General features: G+C 48.2%; 6 protein-coding genes across 6 annotated transcripts; 4 read left to right on the top strand and 2 right to left on the bottom strand.

The window, feature by feature from the left end:
• Positions 1–636: 636 nt before the first annotated feature.
• UA08_00027 (hypothetical protein) lies at positions 637–7,868 on the bottom strand (the record flags this gene model as incomplete). The annotated part of the gene is made up of 7 exons (XM_020260068.1): positions 637–1,197; positions 1,266–1,723; positions 1,799–5,027; positions 5,115–5,281; positions 5,586–5,624; positions 5,800–7,311; positions 7,376–7,868. The coding sequence occupies 7 exons, from the start codon at positions 7,866–7,868 to the stop codon at positions 637–639; spliced, it is 6,459 nt and encodes a 2,152-aa protein (XP_020124452.1).
• A 2,631-nt stretch (positions 7,869–10,499) lies between these two features.
• On the top strand, positions 10,500–11,357 carry UA08_00028 (hypothetical protein; the record flags this gene model as incomplete). The annotated part of the gene is made up of 3 exons (XM_020260079.1): positions 10,500–10,536; positions 10,643–10,703; positions 10,763–11,357. 3 exons carry the CDS (start codon positions 10,500–10,502, stop codon positions 11,355–11,357), a joined length of 693 nt encoding a protein of 230 aa, XP_020124461.1.
• Positions 11,358–11,801: 444 nt separating this feature from the next.
• Positions 11,802–12,891, top strand: UA08_00029 (Phosphomannomutase; the record flags this gene model as incomplete). The annotated part of the gene is made up of 5 exons (XM_020260090.1): positions 11,802–11,903; positions 11,989–12,051; positions 12,138–12,454; positions 12,510–12,584; positions 12,642–12,891. The coding sequence occupies 5 exons, from the start codon at positions 11,802–11,804 to the stop codon at positions 12,889–12,891; spliced, it is 807 nt and encodes a 268-aa protein (XP_020124460.1).
• Positions 12,892–13,824: 933 nt separating this feature from the next.
• On the top strand, positions 13,825–17,832 carry UA08_00030 (hypothetical protein; the record flags this gene model as incomplete). Its single annotated transcript, XM_020260102.1, has 4 exons — positions 13,825–16,398; positions 16,469–16,693; positions 16,755–17,111; positions 17,179–17,832. The coding sequence occupies 4 exons, from the start codon at positions 13,825–13,827 to the stop codon at positions 17,830–17,832; spliced, it is 3,810 nt and encodes a 1,269-aa protein (XP_020123878.1).
• Positions 17,833–18,795: 963 nt separating this feature from the next.
• On the top strand, positions 18,796–19,677 carry UA08_00031 (hypothetical protein; the record flags this gene model as incomplete). Its single annotated transcript, XM_020260113.1, has 4 exons — positions 18,796–18,919; positions 19,009–19,049; positions 19,208–19,423; positions 19,483–19,677. 4 exons carry the CDS (start codon positions 18,796–18,798, stop codon positions 19,675–19,677), a joined length of 576 nt encoding a protein of 191 aa, XP_020123879.1.
• Positions 19,678–20,507: 830 nt separating this feature from the next.
• On the bottom strand, positions 20,508–22,202 carry UA08_00032 (hypothetical protein; the record flags this gene model as incomplete). The annotated part of the gene is made up of 1 exon (XM_020260124.1): positions 20,508–22,202. The coding sequence occupies one exon, from the start codon at positions 22,200–22,202 to the stop codon at positions 20,508–20,510; it is 1,695 nt and encodes a 564-aa protein (XP_020123880.1).
• Positions 22,203–22,926: the final 724 nt, after the last annotated feature.

Below are 22,926 nucleotides of genomic sequence, written 5' to 3' on the forward strand. Positions count from 1 at the left end.
TGCCCTCGTGTTGAGCAGCCCCCTCGATGGGACTTGTCCATTTCAATCGTCTGATGGTAAATAGCTCCCCCTCGGGCTTCCACTTATCTAAAATGTCCATGTCATCGAAGATTCCTGCCCGGACGATTCCTATCTCCTCAGGATCTCCGTTCGGCTTCGTCTTCCATCCAAAAAGCGGCGTGCCTGCCACTCTGTCAGCCGGTGTCCTCCACCAGACCGTTAGAAATACAGACCACACTCTGGACAGAAAAAATTATTAATGTGATTCCCACTATCGGATGTTTTGGCCACTGCTTTTGGGCTTCCGGATGTCTTCAGTTCAGCGGTTTTAACGACCAGGCTGTAGGAATAGGCCGAGCCGGTGAGTTTGCGACAGTCGAGACAGTGACATAGTCCCTGGTGGACCATCGATAGGATTAGAATGGCTTGACAGGGATAACTACATATTGGGATGTACTAACCACCGTCAGAGGCTCGCCATTGTATTCGATGCGGACCTTGCCGCAGAAACAGCCACCGACAGCCATTTTGTACATGCATAGAAGCGTTCCCGAAGAGGCATAATCGACTACGTATCCGACTTACAGTGCTCCACCACTCACCACCCGGAACCACTCAACACTGTACTATTGTATCTCACAAATCTATAGCATCTTGCTTTCTCTTTTCAGCTGCCTCGCCTCTCAAGAAACGGTCGACCTCCCGCAGAGCACCGGGATTTTGTTCAGGCGAGGTCCTCTTTTGGCCGTTTCCAAACAGGCATTGCCAAAGATCGTCTTTGCCAACCAACTCACCTCCTCCCGCAGAGCCTGTAGCCAACAATTTCCCCAGATTAGCTTGCTGGATTTCCAGGGAGTTTGCTGACTCGATCGCTGTCTCATGGAGATTCTCTTCTCCCGCGATCTTCCCATTTTGGAATGGCGAGTGTCTTTCTTCCTCTTTCTTCTCTTTCTCCTTCTGGACGACGTGACTCAGTCGTCGCGAGACTGAGATTTGATAGATTGACTCCTCTACTGTGTCGGATACAAGGTACATCCATACTGTTGTTGGACGGTGCTGGCCGATACGATGGACTCGAGCGATGGCTTGTAACTCAATTGCGGTGTTGATAAGCGGCTCGCAAAGAAAGACATGAGATGCATTGACAAGGTTGAGCCCCGAGGAATGTGCTCGGGCATGTAAAAGGAAGCATTCAACCTGAAAGAAAGGAGATGATCATTAAAATAAACATTTTGCATTTCATGTTGGTCTGGGGTTAAACATACCGCAGGATCCTCTTTGAATCGCTGAATGCCATTTTTCGATTCCACACTGCTATAGCCAATACCACACCGAGAGAAAGCAGTACTTAGTACATTTAGGAAACCGCTATACTGAGAAAAAACAATTGACTTGGCCCCGGGGTCATTGTCGCGTAACCATAACAGGTGGCGGGATAGTGTGTCCACTTTGGTGCCAAAAGAGACAGAAAGATCAATATTCTTGATCTCCTGTAGGACACCACTGCTTATATCTGAATATATACCATTCTGCGATGGCCGGCCATACTCTAACTTTGTGGGCGTTCTCTCCTCTCGTACAATCAACTCCTGTGGTTTGTAGGTAATTTGATGAAAATCCCCTGACTTGAGTTTTCTCTTGCACATTGGACAAGTTCGATGCTGGGACCACCACGCACGCAAACAGCTTTTGCAGTATTTATGGCCACAAATAGTCAGAACACCTAAGGAAAATCACAAAAATATTAGCTTGGAAACTATCAGAGATTCAATAGATACTGGCAACCTATATAACTCACCGTTTTCAAAGGGGGATTGACAGATTACGCAGATTCGCGTACTTTCATCTGGCCCTGATTCATCCCGTAAATGAAGCAAATATTTACCCTTAGACTGTAATGCAGACAGCTTGTCCTCTATCTTCTTTTCGGCTTCCAATTTTGACTGATACACTTCCTGATTCAACGGCTTGCCCACACTTGCCTCGTCGTATGGCGCAACTGTATCTGAAATTTGTTGCAGTTGTCGATAATATTCCAGTCTCTGATTCATCGTGTCACGGAATAATTCAACTTCTCTCTCTAGGTCTCTAATGGCTTTCCCTTGTTCGCTTGAGATTTTGCCCACGCGTGCAAGAGCCTCATTGGCAATCACAAGCTCAGCTCGAGCCCGTGAGCTACCTTCGTTGGCTTGCCATTCCAGAGATGTGACAAGACTGCGCATATCACTGGCGATTCCTCGAAGGGACCCCAGTTCCAATTTTGGCTTGACTTCGTCACGAGCCTTCATCATAGCAAGGTATAATTCTGGCGATGGACCATTCCCTTTCTCCGCCTCAGCTACCCCTACTTTGGCTTCATGGTCGATCAAGGAATTTTTTTGTCCAGTAAGAGCGTCATGGCGATCGGCGAACATCACGCGGAGACCCTCCATATAGACATACATTTCGTCTTGATGTTTGGTCGACGTCTCATACTCGTTTCCTTCAAGTTCGCCGTTTTCCTCTTCATCAACCAATGACTTTCGAAGTAGCTTGACCATGTCATCCCGCAAGGCAATGTATTTGTCACGATGCTGATTCAACGCATCGCAAAAGTCTTCAAGTCTTTCGAATAGCCGACGCGCTTCAATTCCTAGTGTTGGTAGTTTTGCATTCATCATAGGAATCCTAACGAACGACTTCGTTTGGGCCTTTTCGTTTATTGTCTTGATATATTTTCTAGCCTTGCGGGTGACATCTTTCAACATCTCCTTTCTCATCAATTTCGCTTCATCATAAGCAGCTTCTTCGGATTTCCCCAGGGCCTTAAACTCTTCAGAATCCGGAGCCGTCAGTTTTGGGTCGGTTTTTATCTGGTAATACGCATTGGCAGTGAAGAATTTGCAAATGTGTTGTACTTCCAGTGCCGCTCGGAGGCGCAGCCTAATTGTTCCAACACGGCCGTTTTTGCCTGACTCGTCCGTTTCGTCTTTTTCGCTATCAGAGTCTGAAATCTCAGAATTTGCGACATTAGGACCAGTAGTGGTCTGCTCAGCTCGCAATTCCTCTCGACAATCTTTCACCATCTCGGTTGCTCGCTCTAGGCATTTTTGCCATAGTTCTAAAGCTTCATGCCGATGGAGAGCATTTTCGAGTAATTGTCCGCGCCGGGCTCGAGAAAGAAGTAGCAGACGTTCTTCAGCACGAGTCAAGTTTTCATTCTGGTCTATCATAACCGCAAGTACCTCATCCACAGAGCGTAATGGCCCGCCTCGAATACCTAGAGCTTTACGGTTCCAGGGTGCAACTTCAGGATGTAGACAACTCTGGCGAAGCCTGGTGAGCCAGTGTCGCATCTTGTCTATGGACGATCTGGATTCGGGATCCCAATCCGCCGTAAGAGGATTGCCAGTGTAATCGACGCCACACTCATCACACATTTGTTCAAATAACTGGCTATAGTTCTGCTCTTCCACCGCCGTGAAAGGGGTTGTGATCACAACTCGCTTCTGAAGGGGAAGATTAAGGTCCTTTCTAATGAAGTCCTTGCTATGACGAAGCGCTAGCCTATTAATAGTGGATTTAAATGCTGGATAGAAGTCCCTGAAAAGCCTAGTCCAAAGTTCCACCGAATTGCAAAATGGCTCGTATTTCAGAAATTGGAGGAGGCCAAAAAGATCTTTCATGTCTTTGCGTATGGGAGTTCCTGTCACAGCCCATGCATTTATCCGAGGAACGAGACGAGCAACCTGAGCCGCATTACTGACGCCGTTTTCAATCATCTGAGCCTCGTCGAGGCAAACACGCCACCAGGATATTCGCACAAGTGGAGATTTGGGAGTTATAAATCTTTTTGCATGTCGCATATTCCGCCTCGGTGGGTCAACTGCACGATAAACTTCTCTTGAAAGAACATTGTACGTTGTGAGCACCACGTCTGTTTCCGAAAGCGTGCGCAAAATATCTTCTTGGGACATTTTCGAATAACTCTCGAGACCTGTGTAATCGAATATTGAAAGTGCAGGAGCATGTTTTTGCAACTCTTGTCTCCATTGCTCGAGGATTGCAGGTGGAGTAATTATCAAAGTCGCGCGCGATTTGGTCAGACCATGGTTTTCATCGATATTCTCGTCAATGGACATCACACATTGATGCAGACAAATGAGAGAAATCATCTCAACTGTTTTCCCAAGGCCCATTTCTTCAGCAAGAATACCGCCCCGAAGACTTCTGATCGAGTCAGACCACTGAGATAGATCTGTTGTCGCAACCTTGTAGAGTTGGCTGGCAAAACAACGACGGCCTTCTACATCAATAAACTCCTTGAAAGACTCGGGAAGAAACTTATTCTCGATTCTTCGCGAAACCACGTCTCCTTCAGAATCAACTTCCACGCCTTCCTTCTCTAGCAGCCATCGCAATGCTCGGGTCTGGAATGGATATAGCGTGCATTTAGTCAAAGGACAGTCTATCTTAGCAGACGCCTCAGGTGTGACGAGTGGAACATGAACATTATCATAGAAGTCTCGAGGGGTCCAATGTGACTGTGCTAGCCGCCCATTATTCGACCCATTCGTAATATTGTGGTGAAACCCTTCTGCCGCAGGTGTGTATCTGGCAAAAGCGAGCCCAGCTTCGGGTTTTCCTTTGAAATTAGATGGAATGACCAATGAATTTTTCCATTGTACATCAGCAACCAAGCGAAATGATTGAGAGTCCCCATACGAGACGAGCCGAGCTCGGTAAGCGAAATACGGCAAATCCCCGGTAGTCGTGTCCAAAGGAGTGGCGCAAGTCGCAAGTGACAGATGAGAAACGATTTCTTCGACATCAGCTGCGCCTAATAGTGGGAAGGACAAAGACTGCTTTCGATTTATCGTCCGTAATTCCAGCCAGTGCTCATCCCCGGCTTTATCACATGTTGGCTCACGACTTGGTTGTCCATTATCGGAAGACAGTGAATTCTGCTTCTGGTGTCGATACTTTAACAAAACGGGCAGTTCACAACCCGTTTCTGGTGAATCTGGAAGATTTTCTCCAGGATAAATCTAAATAAAGAGGAAGAAAGAAGGGGGAAAGATTAATCGCCGGGCAAGGTGGTTGCGCGCACTTGCGCAGATTTCGGGACAACTCACTAGATTGATAGTAACCCGGCAAAGAACGACAAAATCGCCATCACCAGTTTCTACTCGAATAGGACTTTTAAATACATCCTGTTCAACTTTACGACGCTTTCTCGGTCGTTCGTCGTTAATCTCACTTTGCGATTGTATCAACGTATGTATCGACTGCGCAAGTGAGTCTGGAGACACGTCGTTAGTTAACTAACTTTATCTTGATATATTAAGGTGAGAATTATCTTCGTACCAGTGATATTTTGGTTGAGCGTGATAACAACCATTGCATATTCCCCGCGCACCCGTCAGCTTCGACAGCTATCGAACAGGAAAAATCGGATGAAGAGAGGCAAATAAAGAAAAGGAGAGAAGCAAGTGTCAGCCAGATTCCATATCTATGGATGACAAATGATAGGATCTGCACGTGACTTAATTACCAGCGCTAGTCTCCACCAAGGAAATAAAAAAGAGGTGATTGGGTGGACTTACGTATATGGGTCTGCGATAAGCTAATCTTATCGGATAGTCCTACGAATTAATGATACCGAGGTAGAGTCAATCTACATTTACTATTTAATGTGGTATACAGATTGTATGCAGTGCATTTCTAAACTCTTATTCTACTACCGGTGGTTTCTTGTCTAATCTGGTCCCCGTCCTATAATGCTCCTGACAGAAGCTCGTCCTCCAGCCGACAACAAACCCTGCTGCGCCGCCGACGACAGGGAATGCGAGTCATTGCCGGGTGTTACGACAGTGCCATTGATTGCGTGCACATATGTGCTGTAACTGGTCCCGTCGGAAATTTCTGCGAACTCGTCAGAAGTATCCCCGGACGAGTACGAAGATCCACCTGTAATCCCGAGATAAGTAGCAGTTCCCCATTGGCGGGTCTGCAAATCGACGGCACCAGAAGTAAGCGTGTAAGTGGAGATACCAAGGCCGCCAGTTGATGAAATTGACAGCCCACGATCCACGATAGCGTCGATGGTGAGATAGTCTGATCCAATGCCGTATGTCGTGTTGGCCTCAATTGGATAGCTAAAACTTGTTTGATACTCTTCCCAGGTTCCATCGAGTCCGATCCCGGCGGTACTCGACGTTCCTGTAGTATTCTGAAGATTCCATTGGCTAAGGCCATCTTGATTCAAATATCCATCGTTGGAATATGACAGATCTTGGGTCCATGACGATTGCCCCGATGTGATTTTCAATGTGCGATGTGCCTGAACGGAATATGAAAGAGTTTCATTCACACCACTACTATTTGTGACAAGGCTCCGCGTGAAGCTAAATTGGGGATCTGGGGCGCTAATAGTCGGAGCCGTACCAATTGACGTTATATTGCTCTTCCCGCTCTCGTTGAGATATATGAATACTTTCCCCGTGACAACCCAATATGAGTTGACTGTCTCGACCAGAGTAGCGGTACCGTTCGAAGGAGTATCAAGTCCGGCAACCTTGATTTCAAAGGAGTGCGCTTTTCCATCGAGCAAGAGAGGAATGAAGGGCGAGATATCAATTTCTGGCTCACGCAGGTCAAAGGCGTCAATACCAACAATAGGTCGCCACAAACCTGGTGCTACACCACCAGTAAAGATGACCGGAAATGGCCACACAACTCCAGCAAGCATCCCGTCAATGAAAAGTTGGACTTCACGGAAGGGAGAGTAGCCGTAGAGTTCGCCGATGGTTGAGTCGAAATCATTTGTATCCTGATTGAGGACAGCCGACCACCAAAACTCTTCATCGGATTGACCACATGCTGAAATAGAGACCACTGCTCGCTGGGCGTTGCTTGGAAAGATCAAATCAACAGTAGCATTGTCAGAGGGCACGGTAAAAGCGCTTGCGGCATTCTCTGCACCCTGGAGTGCGGAGATGGGATAAATCACATCCGCTACTCGTCCGCTGTTCTCTTTAGTAAAGGAAGCCGTGAGCGCGGTGTTAAATGTGCCAGTATATGTACTGTCAATCAAGTTTCCCAGGTCAAAGATTATCTTCTGAGGACTTTTCCACAAGGATCGATATTGTGACATCTCCTTGATATAAGTCCAGACAATTCCGTCTGTGGTCGGTTCGGCAGTGGAAGTCCTGAAAACCTCTGTGCTGTTCAGATACATCAATGCCAGCCGATCATATTGTCGCCCTCGTGATGTGACGGTGAAGTTGATTCTCACGGTGTCAAAGTCGCAATCAGGAGGCGTATAATTTCCTATGAGTACATCTGCGTAAGACTAGAAGACGTGGCTTGATCAACCATGGCAAGGGGGCTTTACCAACAAATGGCTCTCCGTAGCTATAGGCAAATTCATGTTCCATCAACAGTATGACTTCATTACATGCTTGACTCGCAGGATCAAATTCGACAGGTTTATACACCTCGAAATCGACCAGGACCCCACTTGAATTGCCCGCAGTGAATTGGCGGCGTAGGTGATGCGTGTAGTCATCGCTAAAAGCAGCTACGCAGGAGTATAGGCCGCAAAGGCCCAAGCAGAGGCTGCTCAGGATCCTCATGATATCGGTTCTATGAGTACGAACTCTCTGGCAGTGTGAGCTGCGACCCAGAAAAGCTTCTTGCTCCGGATGACATTCCTTAGAGGACAGAATGCCGGGGTTTATAGTCTCATCGCGCAAGACAGTGGGCGGTTGACGCGCACTTTGATACCACCGGACCAGTCTGCAGCCGGCCCACACAGGAATCAAAGCTGCGACTAGGTAGAAAGAGTCGTAGTACTCGTAGACGAAGCGGATGTCACCAAACTTCATTGAGAAGGTGCGTCGTGGAGAAAGATGGAATTAAGCAAGGACAACGAGCCTGAGGTTGCAGCGCTTAAGAAGGGGAGTTCCACAGGCCTTGCCTATTCGGGAAAGGCGCCAGGGCTGGAGGCATGCTTAATTGCAAGATAAGAGATAAGACCTGCAGATCCCCCTCAGCGGGCGAGCGACTTTCTTCTGAAAGGAGTATACATACATATGTATATAGAAAGATAAAGGCGAGAGGATGCCTGTCAATCTACGAGGCAAGCGGTGAATCTCAAATTCGTAGATTTGAAGCTTCACTACTAAGTAATAAGTATGTTTACCTATCAAAAAACTCCACAGGTCAGTTGTGTCGTTTTAGGTATATAAACTGGCCATAATTCTAGATAAGCTGTTAAGTTCTTTTCCAGCCACCGAAGGAAATTACTATCCATCCAGCAAAGATCTGAACAATATTTTCCTGCACTATATTACTTTTTCGTTTTTGTTCTTCCAATTACTTGCTCTTGCCCCGGCAAGATGACTTGCCGGCGGGAGCTGACAGACATATGTGCGCGATGATGATCCTATGAAAGAGGGATAGATGGATGGATGAATAGAGGGGGGAAAGCCAACCATTTTTCTTTTGTTCACCTCTTTTGAAGCCGGGCTTGGTGCGGCTTATTTCTTGAGAATAGCTATATAATAATAACCTGGGCTAGTGTAAGGATAACACTCACTGGGGCCAGCTTGGGTTTTCTCGAGTCGCGTTTACGGGAGGTGACAACGATTTCATATTGTAAATATGCTTCATTGATTCTTGGATTTCCAACGGATTATCATATTCAAAGGCTACCTAAGTACTCGCGTATATTATCCTGTAAGCTGAGTATGCACGTCCGATGGTCTGCTAAGTAATACCTAGGTAGGCTTCACAAGAGGCCGCCACACTACCACTTTATGACAATTGACGCCAACAATGTAAAGAAAAAGTCGAATCACTATCTAAAAGATGCAATGTGGAGTTGAAAATTATTCAATCTCAACAGGTAAGATCTAGGCAGACTTGGTAATCATCGTTTTGGTTCTTTGATATACTGTAAGGAATTCCCAAATCTGGAATCATTGTAGCACCATAAACGCGCTTCATGCATACTTCGCATTACTAGTCGATTGTTGCAGCTCATGGTACGGCGGAATGCAGTCCTGACTCCACTCGCATGTAGCTAGAGAACATTGAGGTGATGTGTCCATTTTCCGCCTAAACTAGTGGGAACGTGTAGGCACTAAAATATGTAAGGTATAAATACTATGGATACCAACATGTTGAAACATGTTTCTTTACAGCGTATCTGGCAGAGAAGGGATCAAGAAAGAACAGCAAACTACCAACGCATAAAGAATCATCATTTTTTGTGAAATCGCATCGTAAAATCATACAGTTTAACGGAACCCAATGACCACCTGGCCGTCCATCCATTTTTCATCATTACAGACGAGACGAGAAGTGCAAGGCAATGTGCAGTTACAGAAACATCTTTGCAATGGTCATCAATCCATTCATGCTCTCTTGAATCCCGCTGCCGCCGCCGCTACCAATTCCACCGATTCCGCGACTTATCTGCTCAAATTCGGACCGACTCCCCATGAGACTGGCCGGCAATCGCAGGCCAACCATGGCTAACAGCCGTTGCAAAACGCCTCCCGCAATAAGGGGCACGATGACAAAGAGGAACACCCTGATGGGATGACGACGAGCATAGTTATATATGTCCCTCAATAAGCGCCGGACACGGCGAATCAGTCGCTCGATAAAGCCAGAGCGTGGACGGACTCCTCGTCGCGAGGAAGATGATGCTGCTGAGAAGAAGGAACTAGTGGATTTGTTCCTGCTGCTTCCACCACCAAAATTGAAGATCGACGGCGCCGAATGTCTGGAGTGGCGTGACGAGTAGATTGACGATGACCGCTGTGGTGACCGTTTGCGAACCCAGCCCTCTCTGGAGACAGAGGAGCTGCCATCAAACCAACCCATGGCTGCGAGGTGAGGTAGTTAGCGCTTTTAGGGTTTCTTTTTTCGAGAATCAGATTGATGTTCTGCCTATAATCGAGATTGCGATAGACTCGTTGATCTGCTACCTGTGCAGATAGGCAGGCCGTTTCTGTGCAAAAAAGAGTACACACTCAGGGACAAGCAACTTCGTACTGAGTAAGCAGTGGATGAATCTGATCTGCCACGCGGGGTGAACGTGCGATTGGAGGCCTGTTACTCCGTAGCTGTGATTGAGTGGGCAATGCAAGAGCCCCCTCTCTCAAGCATTAGTTGTTGTCGAGAAGCTCACTAATCGGGGCCAGCTGGCGAAGAATATGCACGTAAGACACAGCTGTGAATCTGTAACAAGGGTGGCTGGGACGCTCAGACATTGGCCAGCGCTCATTGGCTGGCCCCGGCCTAGCTTGCCAGGGGGAGGGACAGTATATTAATCACGTGACTGGGCGCGTTTTGTGGCTGAATGCGTGGCGCAGCCAGCATGTGATAGGCAGCGACGTCATTTCTAGAAACAAAATCATCTTGTCTTCTCCTTTAGCATTCAAAGACAACAATTTTTATTCTTTAACCACAAGATTACAAGTGCGAAATCAGTTCATATGTCAAGTATGTACTACTGTCTTCCTATGCTCCTCGACTGTGGCTGTGCGTCTCTCTGCTAACAAGTCTGTGCAAGGTCAACCGGATTATTGTATGTTATCAGATTCTCGAAACTGAGACGGACTCTCTAGACTCATATCATATGAATTAGACAAAATTCTGGGGGTTCCCCCCACTGCGACCCAGCAGCAAATACGGGATGCATACAAAAGGTACGATACAGAAGCAGCCTGGCAGAAAGCAATTATCCCTAAATCTCTTCATTCGCAAGGGCCTCTCTGCGTACACACCCTGATCGGGTTCCTGTCGATTCGCCTGATAGAGACTCCCGCACGCGAGAATTTCAGAGAGTGAATGATGCCTATTACACACTTTCTGATCGAGATCGACGACGTGACTACGATGCAGCTCGGCGGGACTATTTCGGCGACAAAAGCGACACTGCCGATGAAGACATCCCCCGCGGGGGCGCCGGCGGATTCCCATGGTCTTCCTTTGACTTTGGCGGTTCGGAACCGGAACGACAGGGTCGTGACTCCAATCAGTTTGGCTCCGTCTTTGAAGAGATGCTCCGCGAAGAAGGGCTTGCTACTGACGAAACCGACGAAAACGGCCAAAGGCGGTCTGTACCTACGAAGTCGTTTTGGTCGATTGTTGGTGCAATTAGTGGCGGCGCGTTGGGATTTATTGTCGCCAATGTGCCTGGTGCCTTAGCTGGCGCAGTGGCTGGGAATAGGTTAGGTGCTGTGCGAGACGCCAAAGGGAAGAGTGTTTATGATGTCTTCCTCGAGCTACCACAATCAGACCGGACTCGATTGCTCAGTGAACTTGCAGCCAAAGTGTTCCAGACGACTCTGGGACGTTAATGTATAATTAATTTACGGTTTATGCCTATCTTCCTTTGGCGTTCGCCCTCGTTCAAGATCATCATTTGTGTTGTTGAATGGCGAATCGGGATTCTGGCATCTTTTCTTTATTGCTAAATAGCCATTTCCCACTGTAGTTATTCCCTAATCTTTGATTTATAGTACCATCTCCCCCCCTCCTTCCTTCAATTAACTTGTAATGTGATGCGCAAGCTGCGGTGGGCTGTTTAGGTTATCGATAAACAGAGACCCTCACCGCCGTCGGCGGGTTGAAAAGACCACATGGAGCTATATCCCCTCTAACAACAACACGGCACCTGCCTTCCAACTTGTGCTGTACAGAATCTTCAATTCAATCTACTTTTGATTGTCTCTCCGTTCTTCCGAATCGAAAGAAGTCAAATCTCGACTGATTCCGCTTTTTATTGCAAGCCTGCAGACAAAATGGCCGCCGCCGCCAGCGTTTACCCCTCCCTCGAAAACCGCCCTCTGAAGGGGACCATCTGCCTTTTCGATGTCGACAAAACATTGTCACCAGCTCGCGGGGTGAGTACTAGTTTGAAGAACATTTATCTAAAGATCCTTGGCTCCAGGAAGAAAAATGCGTTAATTGATTCGGGATATTGAACAGAGCGCTTCGCCGGAAATGCTAGAGTTACTTTCGCGACTTCGCCATAAATGCGCAATTGGATACGTAAGTATCCCCCCCTCCCCCCTTCTTCCTTGTTTGTCATTTAATCTCACTATCAGACTAGAACTAACCGGTGGGACAATTTCTAGGTCGGTGGCTCCGATTTCTCCAAGCAGCAAGAGCAGCTCGGCTCTGCAACGGTCTCCGTTACCTCTCTGTTCGACTTCTGTTTCGCGGAAAACGGTCTCAATGCATTTCGACTGGGCGCACCCCTCGCAAGCACTAGCTTCATACAATGGCTCGGAGAGGATAAATATCAGAATATAGTCAATTTCGTGTTGAGGTATCTGTCGGAGATTAGGCTGCCTAAGAAGAGGGGAACCTTTATTGAGTTTCGCACTGGGATGATTAATATCAGTCCCATTGGAAGGAATGCGACAGCAGATGAAAGGAATGAATTTGAAGAGTATGGGTGCACCTTTTCCCCCGCCTTTTAAATGGCTCTGGCTCACTGGGTTTAGATACGACAAGATCCACAACATCAGAAAGGCTCTCGTAGAGACACTCCAGAAAGAATTCCCCGACTACGGCCTCACGTAAGTTATCTATGCCTCCGCGAAAAATAAGCATATACTGACTTTGTTCTGCACTAGCTACTCGATTGGCGGACAGATCTCCTTCGACGTCTTCCCCACTGGATGGGACAAAACTTACTGCCTGCGCCACGTCGAGGCAGAGAAAGAGATCACCGGAGTCGAATACAAGGATATTCACTTCTTTGGCGACAAATGCTTCCCCGGCGGGAATGACTATGAAATCTATAGTGACGAGCGGACGGTTGGCCACTCCGTCACAGACCCCGATGACACCATGAAGCAGCTGAAAGAGCTGTTCCAGCTATGATGGAATAATAAATTAGATGGGAGTCTCGAAAAATTAATGCGCGATTTGACCATGAGATTCGGATGCAGAGAGTATACAGGTTGAAGACTGGTAAATAAATAAAATCAATCAAATTTGTCTAGCACCGTAATCATCATCGTGCTCCAATTTTAATAGAAGGTCCATCGCACTAGCTTGGCAGGTGTTGTTAGCCTGAAGTCGCAGGCTGAAAAGGGCAATCCAGAAGCCTTTTTTTCTTCGTCGTCTCTCCGTTCTCTTTCTCTTTTTCTTTCTGTTTCTCTCCATCTCCCTCTCCCTTTCCCTCCCTCCCTCCCTCCCTCTCTCTCTCTCTCTGTGTGTGTGTCAGTGTCAGTGGCTAGCTCTCGACGTGTCTCTCACCGTCACAACGTGTGTGGCGCCACGACCGCGCCCAGACCAAGCCACGGCTCTACTTGCCGCTCCCTGCAAGAAGCACAGATCCAGAGCCACACCCGCTGCCTGCCTTGTTTGCCGAACTGCTTGCTGCGTGCCTTCCTGTTGCAACACCCAGCGCCGCTCGTTGTTTTCAGCCTCTGCACAGCTTGGGTCACACTAATTATCGGTTCTTCGTACGCGAAGCTCTGCGATAACGATACTTCTTTCTCCCTTACGACTGCGTCGCCGATTGTTTGGTCGTTACCACTGCTCCGCGGGTTCGAGACCGAAAACGCTTCACGACCGCCTCGGAGCTCTGCAGCGGTCGCCGCTCAAATCAAACAGTCTTGTTATTGGGAGGTTACAAAGGGATGGATCCGCTGACAAACCTGCTTGTGTGCGACCGTTTGATATAGCTCCTTGCGCCCATTCGCAGTTCCGACCTGTCGCCTACGTGGGTCGGACGTCGGATTTACAAGTTCTCGGAGTGCAGCTACAGCTTTTCTTCACAGGGCGTTGTATCGTTGAACATCTCCCAGAATGGATATCAATTCACTACTCTCTCCGCAAGAGTCGGCGGCTCAATCGCGCCAGTCCACTCCAGCTCGTGGCACTCCCAAAGCCGGCTCATCGTCAAGCTCTGGACAGGCGTCAAGTACTTCGCCTCACAAACCGCGACGAAGCCGTGCGGCCGGAACAAAGTACAGCTCTGGACCATCACCGGTCGCGCGCCAAGCTTTGAAATCTCGCTTACCCGAGCGTGCAAACCAACCTGGGAGCTCCAACAATCAGGGCGCTGCAGTAGGAAAGGGAAATGCCCCAACGAATGACGTGCAATCATCGCATCAGAACCCTTCGTCGATGACGGCTCTAGCAGAGGTCGCCGCCCTCCAAGGTCAAGGCCAGGCCCAGGGCACTGCCTCTCACAACCAAAAAAGTAACCAGGCCGTCTATTCGAACATGTCCATTTCGCCTATTTATCCAACGCCAAAGCCAGTTAAGTTGGTGCAAAATGCACCGCGAGCTCCAGAGCCGCGGGAGCTGGTGAAACGCAACTTTTCTCAGTCATCCTTACACCCGGACGCTCAGCAACAGGCAAATCAGTTGTCCGCTCATATCCAGGCAAACCCCCATTCATACGAGTCGCACGTTCAGTTTATTCAGCTCCTGCATACCGGATTCGTAAACCATGTCTATCCACCCCATGATCCGGACGCTCACGGCGACCCTAGGACGTACGACCTGCTCAAAGACCTACGCAGCGCTCGAGAGGACATGGATAAGCTTTTTGCGATGGGTGAGGATCTCTGGGTGGACTGGATTCAGGATGAGACCATGGTCGCACAATCGGTTGATGAGAGGATTGCTGTCATGGAGCTTTGTCGGCGAGCTGTTGACGAGGAGTATGGCAGCACGAAGCTCTGGACGATGTTCGGAGAGTGGATGCTTTATCTTTATAATTCTGCGACTGGCCAGGCAGGAGATCAAGCACAATGGAGTGAAGAAGATCGCCTAGTCGGACGAGAAGTTTTCAGCTGGCAGTTAGTGCTTGATATATGGCAGCGAGCAGCCGAGGCCACCAGATGGCGCATTCATGATAGCCATCTCATATGGACAAAGTTTCTCGAACTTTGCATCAAAGATGCCCGTTCTACGGATAAAGTAGCCCAAGTGCGAGCGATGTTTGAATCCCGACTGCAGACTCCACACGCGGCGTGGGACGAGACCTTTCAGCTATTTTCTGGATTTGTCGGCAACTACTTCACCGATAACTATGAGGAAATTATGGCCAACACCGTTGCAAGAGCATCTGATGCGAAAGCCAAATACGCTTGCCGACAAGACTTTGAAGGTAAAGTGCAGCGGGCATTGGAGTCCAAGGACCGCAATCTGGAGTGGGCTGTGTATTCCGAGTATATTGAGTGGGAGCTTTTACAAGACCGTATGTACAGTCACCACTTGATCAATGCTCTATACCAACGTGCTCTGCTACGATTCCCTACTGATGTGGCTATGTGGGAGGACTGCGTCATGTTTTTGATTCAACCCCCAGTGGCCGTTCCTCGCAATGAGATGTCACTTGTTCTCCCAACGGTCGAACGTGCGACAAGGCATTGTCCATGGTCAGGTTCACTGTGGTCGCAATGCCTACTTGTGGCGGAACGCGAAGGTCTATCATTTGACCAAATTGTAGAGCTCAAGCACAGGGCCACAAGCACAGGTCTTCTGGATGCCGGCGGTCTCGAAGAGGTTATCAAAGTCCATACAATGTGGTGCAGCTACCTGCGTCGACGCGCATTCTACCCAGATGCCATTGACGAAGATCTTGACGTCGCCGAAGTTGGCATTCGTTCCGCAATCGAGCGAGTTCAAGAGCTTGGAGAAAACAAGTACGGCAAATCCTATCAGGGGGACCCCTACTTCCGTCTGGAGAGAATTTACACACGGTATCTGAGTGAAAGTGGAAGCTGGGATAGCGCACGTGAATACTATAAAGGCCTCATTCCTACTCGTGGAAACAGCTACGAGTTCTGGCTAGACTACTACAACTGGGAAATCATGTGCTGGCGAACATTTGTGGAAACTGCCGTGACGCCGGAAGCCGCTAGAAGGACTCCTGTGCCTAGCTATGCGACAGCGGTGTTGAAACAAGCCATTAGACGACCGGATCTAGACTGGCCGGAGAGGATCATAACCAAGTACATTGCGCATTGCGAGGATTACGAAGATGCAGAGGAGCTTCAAGAAGCTATTGTTGAGACACAAAAGGCCATGAAAGACGTGGCACGGAGACGACAAAAAGAGGTTCTTGAACGTGTCGCCGCTGAACAAGCAGCCGCTGTTGCTACAGAAACAGCCGCGGCGGCGGCGGCAAAACGACAGTATGAGGCTGAGAGCAATGCTGCAGCAGCAGCAGCCGCTTCAAAGCGGAAGCGTGACGAGGATTTTGCCCAGGCCAATGACGTACCTACCAAAAAGGCCCGTCCGGAAACGATACAGACAAGTTATGAGGAGCCAGCAGAGTTAAAGAGAGACCGTGAGCATTCTACAGTGGTAGTCAAACACCTGCCGGTGAACGTTAGCCAGTCTCAGATCCGACAATTCTTCCGCGAGGTAAGCTCTCTTTTTTTTTTTTTTCCCCTTTCCCCCAAATAACATGTATGTACTGACGATTTACTCGCAGTGTGGACCGATCAATGAAATCAAATTTTTACCTTCAGATCATGATTTTGCTACTGCCGTTGTCGAGTTTGATAGTAAAGAAGACGCAGCGGCGGCTCTTACTCGAGATCAAAAACGCATCGACGGCCAAACTGTGGACGTGGAAATGGGCACTGGCTCGACAGTCTATGTGACCAACTTTCCACCGACTGCTGATGAAGCTTATATCAAAAATCTTTTCAGCGAGGTTAGTAAGAGTATGCCTAGAATGATGAAAGATATACTGACTTTTTTTTTTCCTTTTCTAGTTTGGTAAGATAGTTGAGGTCCGTTTTCCATCGCTGAAGTACAACACGCATCGCCGATTCTGCTACGTTCAGTTTGAGACTGCGGATCAAGCTATTGCTGCGACCAAATTGAATAGCACTTTTGTCGGTGATGGCCTTAACTTGCAAGTCAAAATCTCCGATCCTTCTCAGAAACAAGACCGACATGGGCCAATGTATGAAGGGCGAGAGATCCACGTTTCAAATGTCCACTTCGAAGCTAGTGAAAGCGATCTCAAGGATCTTTTTGCTAAGTATGGAGCCATTGAAACGGTGCGAATTCCTCGTAAGGTGAACGGCGAACACCGTGGATTTGGTTTCATCATCTTTTCTACCAAGGTTCGTACAATTCTTTTTTCTACGTGTAGCTTTCCCTCTCAGAGCATTGGGCTAACTGCGGATTTAGGAGGAAGCAACTGCCGCTCTTGCTATGCACAAACAGGAATTCCGGGGGCGACCACTACAAGTGAAAGTCTCTACGCCAATGCCCGTCAAACGAGCGGCTACCGTTATTTCCCAGAAAAGTAGATCAGAGTCAGCAGAGCCGGAAGCCCACAACGCCGATAATGACCGTGCCACTCGAACATTGGGCCTAATGAATATTCCCGACACAGTCAACGATAGTCGTATCCGAGCACTTGCTGAGCCTTTTGGATCGCTTGTTAAGATTGTACTACGGCCTGATCGGGAGGGAGCGATTGTGGAGTTTGCAGATGTCAAGGGCGCGGGCAAGGCTTCATTGGAGTTGGACGGATGCGAGGTGGTTCCTGGACGCCCAATTCGAGTAGGCACTGCAAATGACGTGTTGAGAGGCAATAGAGCTCCGGTTGTACCAAAACTTTCGTCTGGTACTTTGATGCCTCAGGTGGGGGGCCCCATCAAGCGTCCAACACAACCAGGAGCGCGAAGCGGCGGACGCCGTGGTGGACTGGGATTCAAACGTGGTGGAAGCGCAGCGGCAGATCGCATAGAAGCTTCTAGTGAGAAGACGGCCGAAGAAAAGCCACGGAAGACGAACGATGATTTTCGGGCTATGATTCAGAGCAATGGAAAGCAGTAATCCGGTGTTGACCATACCGGATTGCGATTTCCTCTCCTCTCCTCATATCTGTTCATTCTTTATTTCTTTTTTTTTTTTTTTTTTTTTTTTCTTCCCGTACAAAAAAGTCCATCTGGTACCAAAAGACTTGTCATACCAGCTGGTATGCTGGGTTTCATTGGGTGGGATGCTTTTTACAACGCAATACGTTTTATGATTTCAATCTGCATGTTATACGGGGTGCGGGGTGATGGGCGAAGGGGTGAATGGTTTGTAGAGTAGTCGCTGCGAGTGTTTACGTGAGTTGCTTTCGAATGCTGGACTCCTCCTTTCGGGCTCTGTTGATCAAGAATACCGCTGGTGATCCGTGGAGGAGAACATTCACATGCATGCATGATTGATGACGAAGAAACGTACAAAGTAGTTTATAGTAATAAGACAATCTATTTTCTGAAATTTATAAAAGAGGAAAAAAAAGAAAAGAAAAGAAAAGAAAAACTAAACAGCACTAACTATGCAACTAAGCCTGCACGCACGGTCAAGGGAATGGCCTCAGGCAAGTCATGCGCTGACCTGCTCCAGGGTTCTTGATTTCTGTGGCTATCGATTGCTGTGTAGGGCAATTCCGTGGCATGCACTAGATGGTTATTGTGCGACCTGATAGGCAGTCAAGTGAGAATGTATATGTCTCTGAGAAGCCACAGAGAATGAATATCAGCTGCTTCCGGCTTTAGGCCCCCTTACTAAGCGGTTAACTTGGCTTTGACTGCCTGCTTTCCCAGCTTCAACTCACTCTCTTGCAACCTCGCGCTCGATCCTGCATTTCCCCTCATATTCGCATCCATACAACGACGTCAAAGCTCGAGTCGCCTCATTGCGCACAACCGCATACCCCTCGAGTCTCGTCTTGTCTTCGTACTCGGTCGGCCCGTGGTGGCGATACATACTCCAATACATTCATTAGGTAGTCAATAGTAACACATCATGGCAGCGCAGGAGTGGGATCCTCTTCTGCCCAAGAATGCGATCCACCAGACCGGTCGCAACTATACGGGCATCCTCACCAAGACGATTGTCTACGGTCTGACTTTGCTCTTCTTTTTCCTCGGTGGGTGTTCTTCTTTGCCGTGTCGTTGCTCTGTTATGCGGGTGCCTACGTCATTTTAGCCTGTTGTTGGTTGTTGACAGTTCTACCAGCGTATGCATTCACCATTTCGTCGATTGTCTTGCCGAGCTGGGTCAGTTATCATAGCGAAAAGGTATCCAATTGTCCTATTCAACTGCCTTATGTCCAAAAAAGCGTTGTTAAGTCCGTGTCTAGCCCCCGCTCCATTACTCGTACGGCCTGCATCGCCGGTGCTCGTCATTAACAGACATATGCGAACCCTTCCCACAGCCCGAAGACTGCCATGGCGAAGACCGGTACTTCTGCTCCATGTGGCGCAGCGTCGGCTTCTTCATGACCTTTGCCGTTGTGCTGATGTCGCTGGCCATCGTTGCATATGTCATTATTCTGTCTGGCGGCAAGAAAATACGCGAAACGGGCTGGCAGGTCTTGAGCACTATTATTATCATGTCTGTCGCTGTGCAGGTCGCTAGTATGGCTCTTGTTGTATGTTCTCCTCCTCCCCTGCCATTCGTGGGGCAGTGCATTGACACTCGGAATGTTAGGCCTACCTCTTCGACAACGACGAGCGGTTCTTCGTCGGCTGGGAGCTCGACAAGTCATTCGCTTTCTGCACGGCGAGCTGGTGCATCTCTCTTTTCTGTGCAGTTTCAGTCATTGTGGCGGCGCGCACGCTGCCTCCTGAAGGTGGCTACGAACTCATCCCGAATTTTGCGCATGATGCCGAGGAGGTGCACTAAATATTTAAGACTGGACGGATTATCTAAGATTGTTCAATGCAATACGCCGTACGCTACACGCCATACTACTAATGTTTATTCTGATTCACAGTGTTCAGCGATTAGTTGCAGATATAGGATGTATTTACGACACTTGACTTTTGCTGCATTTCTTTCGGGTCTTGTACGGAGTTCTATTTTCTATGCTTCATCCCCTTCAAGTATATAATTATCTAATACATATATCAATGGTTGTCTTCTGTCATTTCGAATTGATCATACATTAGACTATGCAGGTAGGTACCTACGCCAGACGAAAATCTACCCTTAATCCGGTACGAAAGAAAAGACAATCTCATATTGACAATCTCACAAAGTTAAGCCTAGTCACAAGAACAGACCAGACCAGACCAGACCATAATCTTTATCAACCGAAGGAAGAACAGAATTTGCAGAAACAAAAGTACGCAATAGGGCTAATAAGAAGAAGCATAGGAGAATAACCCAGACAAGCCAACGCCCCGATAATAGCATGTATTCGTACAACCCGAGGGAATGAAAGAGAAGAAAAAAGAGGGTACTAATACAGAAGCAGATATAGACTGGGGACAGAGAAAGGAGACAAAAGACAGGACAGGACAAGAAGACAGTAAACATTAAACGTGCGAAAAGAAAAGGAAAAAGAGTGAAGAAATCGATAAATGGCACTAGGGTATCTTTTTTTTTTGTTTGTTTGTTTTATGATTTTGAGTGTTCAAGAAATGCCTGACAGAGAGATATGAAACCGAAATGAAGGATTTGAAGTCAACAAAAACAGGAAACCGGATCTGAGAGCTTTGATCCACATTTAACTAGAATTCACCAAATGGCATGTGCATGTGGACAGGGGGAGGAGGGGCCAACGGGGGCAAATGGGCATGGCCATGAGTTTGAGCATCATGGTTCGACTGTGAGTGAGGATTAGCAGATAGGGCAGCATGATGCGAGTGCAGATTTGCACGAGGAAGAGGGAGTGGAAGAGGGTGGAGCGGAGGAAGAATAGAAGACGGTCGATATTGAACTTCACGTATATCATTATGGTGATGAGTGTTGCGGATGAGCCTCGACGCAGAAATAGAAGCCGAAGCCGAGTGATGGATACGGCCCAAGCGCACATCGCGAGCACGCCGGCGTCGAGAATGGTTGTTGTCCGACAACTGATCCGTGGTCCTACCCTTGGAATGCAAGAATTCCAAGGTGAAAACAGGCAGGATCTCAATATCCGGGAATGAAACTTCCTTTTTGTTGAACTCGTGCTCAAACCGGATATATTCTCCAATCTCGTCGATGATGTGTCGAATATCATCAAACGATTTATCCTCGCCCAGATACGCATACAGGAATTCAGGCACGGGAGACGCGACGTTGACGGGGAAGCTCTTACGGCGGCCGGTAGAAGTGATTTCTGGTTCCTGCGAAGAAGCACTTCGACCAGTAGCAGCGGCAGTAGTGGTACGTGCTTTGTGCAAGATTGTCTGAGCCCTGCTGGCCGTGATTCGACCGGTGGTCCGGCGTCGAGAGGCCGGCACATTGGCTGTATTGCTGCGGCTAGGGTTCGTGCGATTGCGGTCCTGTTCACGCTTGCGTAGAGTTATGCTGAAGCATTGAATCTTCCCCCATTTCTCGAAATTGTCCAGCGTCTCGCGCACAATGACGACCTGCTGCAGTGCCCAGTTCACAACCCTGTAGCGGCAGCGCTGGTAGTGTTTCCGGCAATACCAGATCCAGAGCTCGTCTGGAATCAGCTGCGTGCAAGTCTTGTTACGACCAAAGATATGCGAGACTGTCTTCCGGCAAAAGGCGTTGGAGAAAACGAGGTTCTCCCTGCATGGGTTTTCGTATTGGCATACGGGGACAAACCGGCCATTGTCCTCCGGGTGCTGTCTATTGGCGGCAACTCGATTGCCCGCGAGTATGAGTGCCCTATCACTGTTGTTGTTGTTACCATCCTCGTGTTTTTCCTGCTCGGGCTCAATCTCTGTCATATCTTCATCATACACCTCTTCAACTGGAACCTCGGCCGGAGTTGCAGCCGGAATCGGTACATCTGGTGCAGACGGAATGATATCCGGAGAATTGTAATCCTCAGCCGACGTAGCCGGGGTGGGAAGATGATAATGGTAGGAGCGAGATGTGATTCCAGAAGTATGATTCTGATGCTGTTGGTGGTTATGATGGTGAGTGACAGCAGCGGCAGGATAATAGGTGGCTTGTTGAGAGTAACAAGCATCAGAAACCACTTCAGCCATAGCCATAAGTTTATCATTGTGATGATACTCGTCATCCCGAGGCTGATAATTCGAAGAACTCACGCCATGTCTATCAACCTCAATATGCGACTTCGTGGCCTCCGGAAGCGACTGCATCGGAGAAGTGTCAACGCGAAAATGAGACAAGATAGCGTCGTCGACAGAAGATGTAGTAGAGGGATGAGTATAATTGTCAGAAGCGAGGGTATGTTTGAATGTAGAGTTGGTTTTATTCAAGATGGATCGCTCGAGGTCCATGGTGAGAAAAGAGCAGCGAAGAAGCGAGAAATATGACTCCTTTTTAGGTTCTCCCTGAAATAGTCCTAGCTGACTCAGGGCGGGCGGTTCCTAATTGGAACAGGTCCTCAAAAGGGAGGGGAAAGGACGGCGAATATGCCTCAGATGAAGGATAAAGAGGAATGAAAAAGGGTGTGCAGATCAAAGGATCTCGCGTTGGTAGCAGTCGTGACGATGAAGCTCAGGATGAGTATGCACACATAGCAGTCAGAAGATGATATCCTTCGTGAAATGCTTTCATGTGGTGTGATAACCAGGCATGTACTCTGATGTTTTTCAACGATAACCAGCAAAGTCAAAGCCTAGCACAAGAGGGAAGTAGAAGCGAAGGATGGAGAGAACGAGCAAAAGGAGAAGACTCGCTGAAAGAGGAATAACACCCCCTCCTACCTCATACCAGAGAGCCAACTAACTTAACTGGGCAATCCAGGATGGCGGTAAAATCCAATAACTAACTACAGATGTCCGTCATAATCCACGAATTTGGTTGGGATGGCAGGGTGGAGATTGACTACTACCGCTCATAAACAATAACAAACATTGTTGAAGACCAAAGAAGGCACGGGAAAGTCCCTAATATTTCCTATTAAAGATATTTCTTGTTGGCAGCATTATTGAGTGCAAACAGAACATGGACAGACTATTGGAGGGAATCCTCCGCGAGGCACTGTGCAAAGCTGGCATA

Source organism: Talaromyces atroroseus (assembly GCF_001907595.1).
Source record: "Talaromyces atroroseus strain IBT 11181 chromosome Unknown scaffold_0, whole genome shotgun sequence".
NCBI classification, from domain to species: Eukaryota; Fungi; Ascomycota; class Eurotiomycetes; order Eurotiales; family Trichocomaceae; genus Talaromyces; species Talaromyces atroroseus.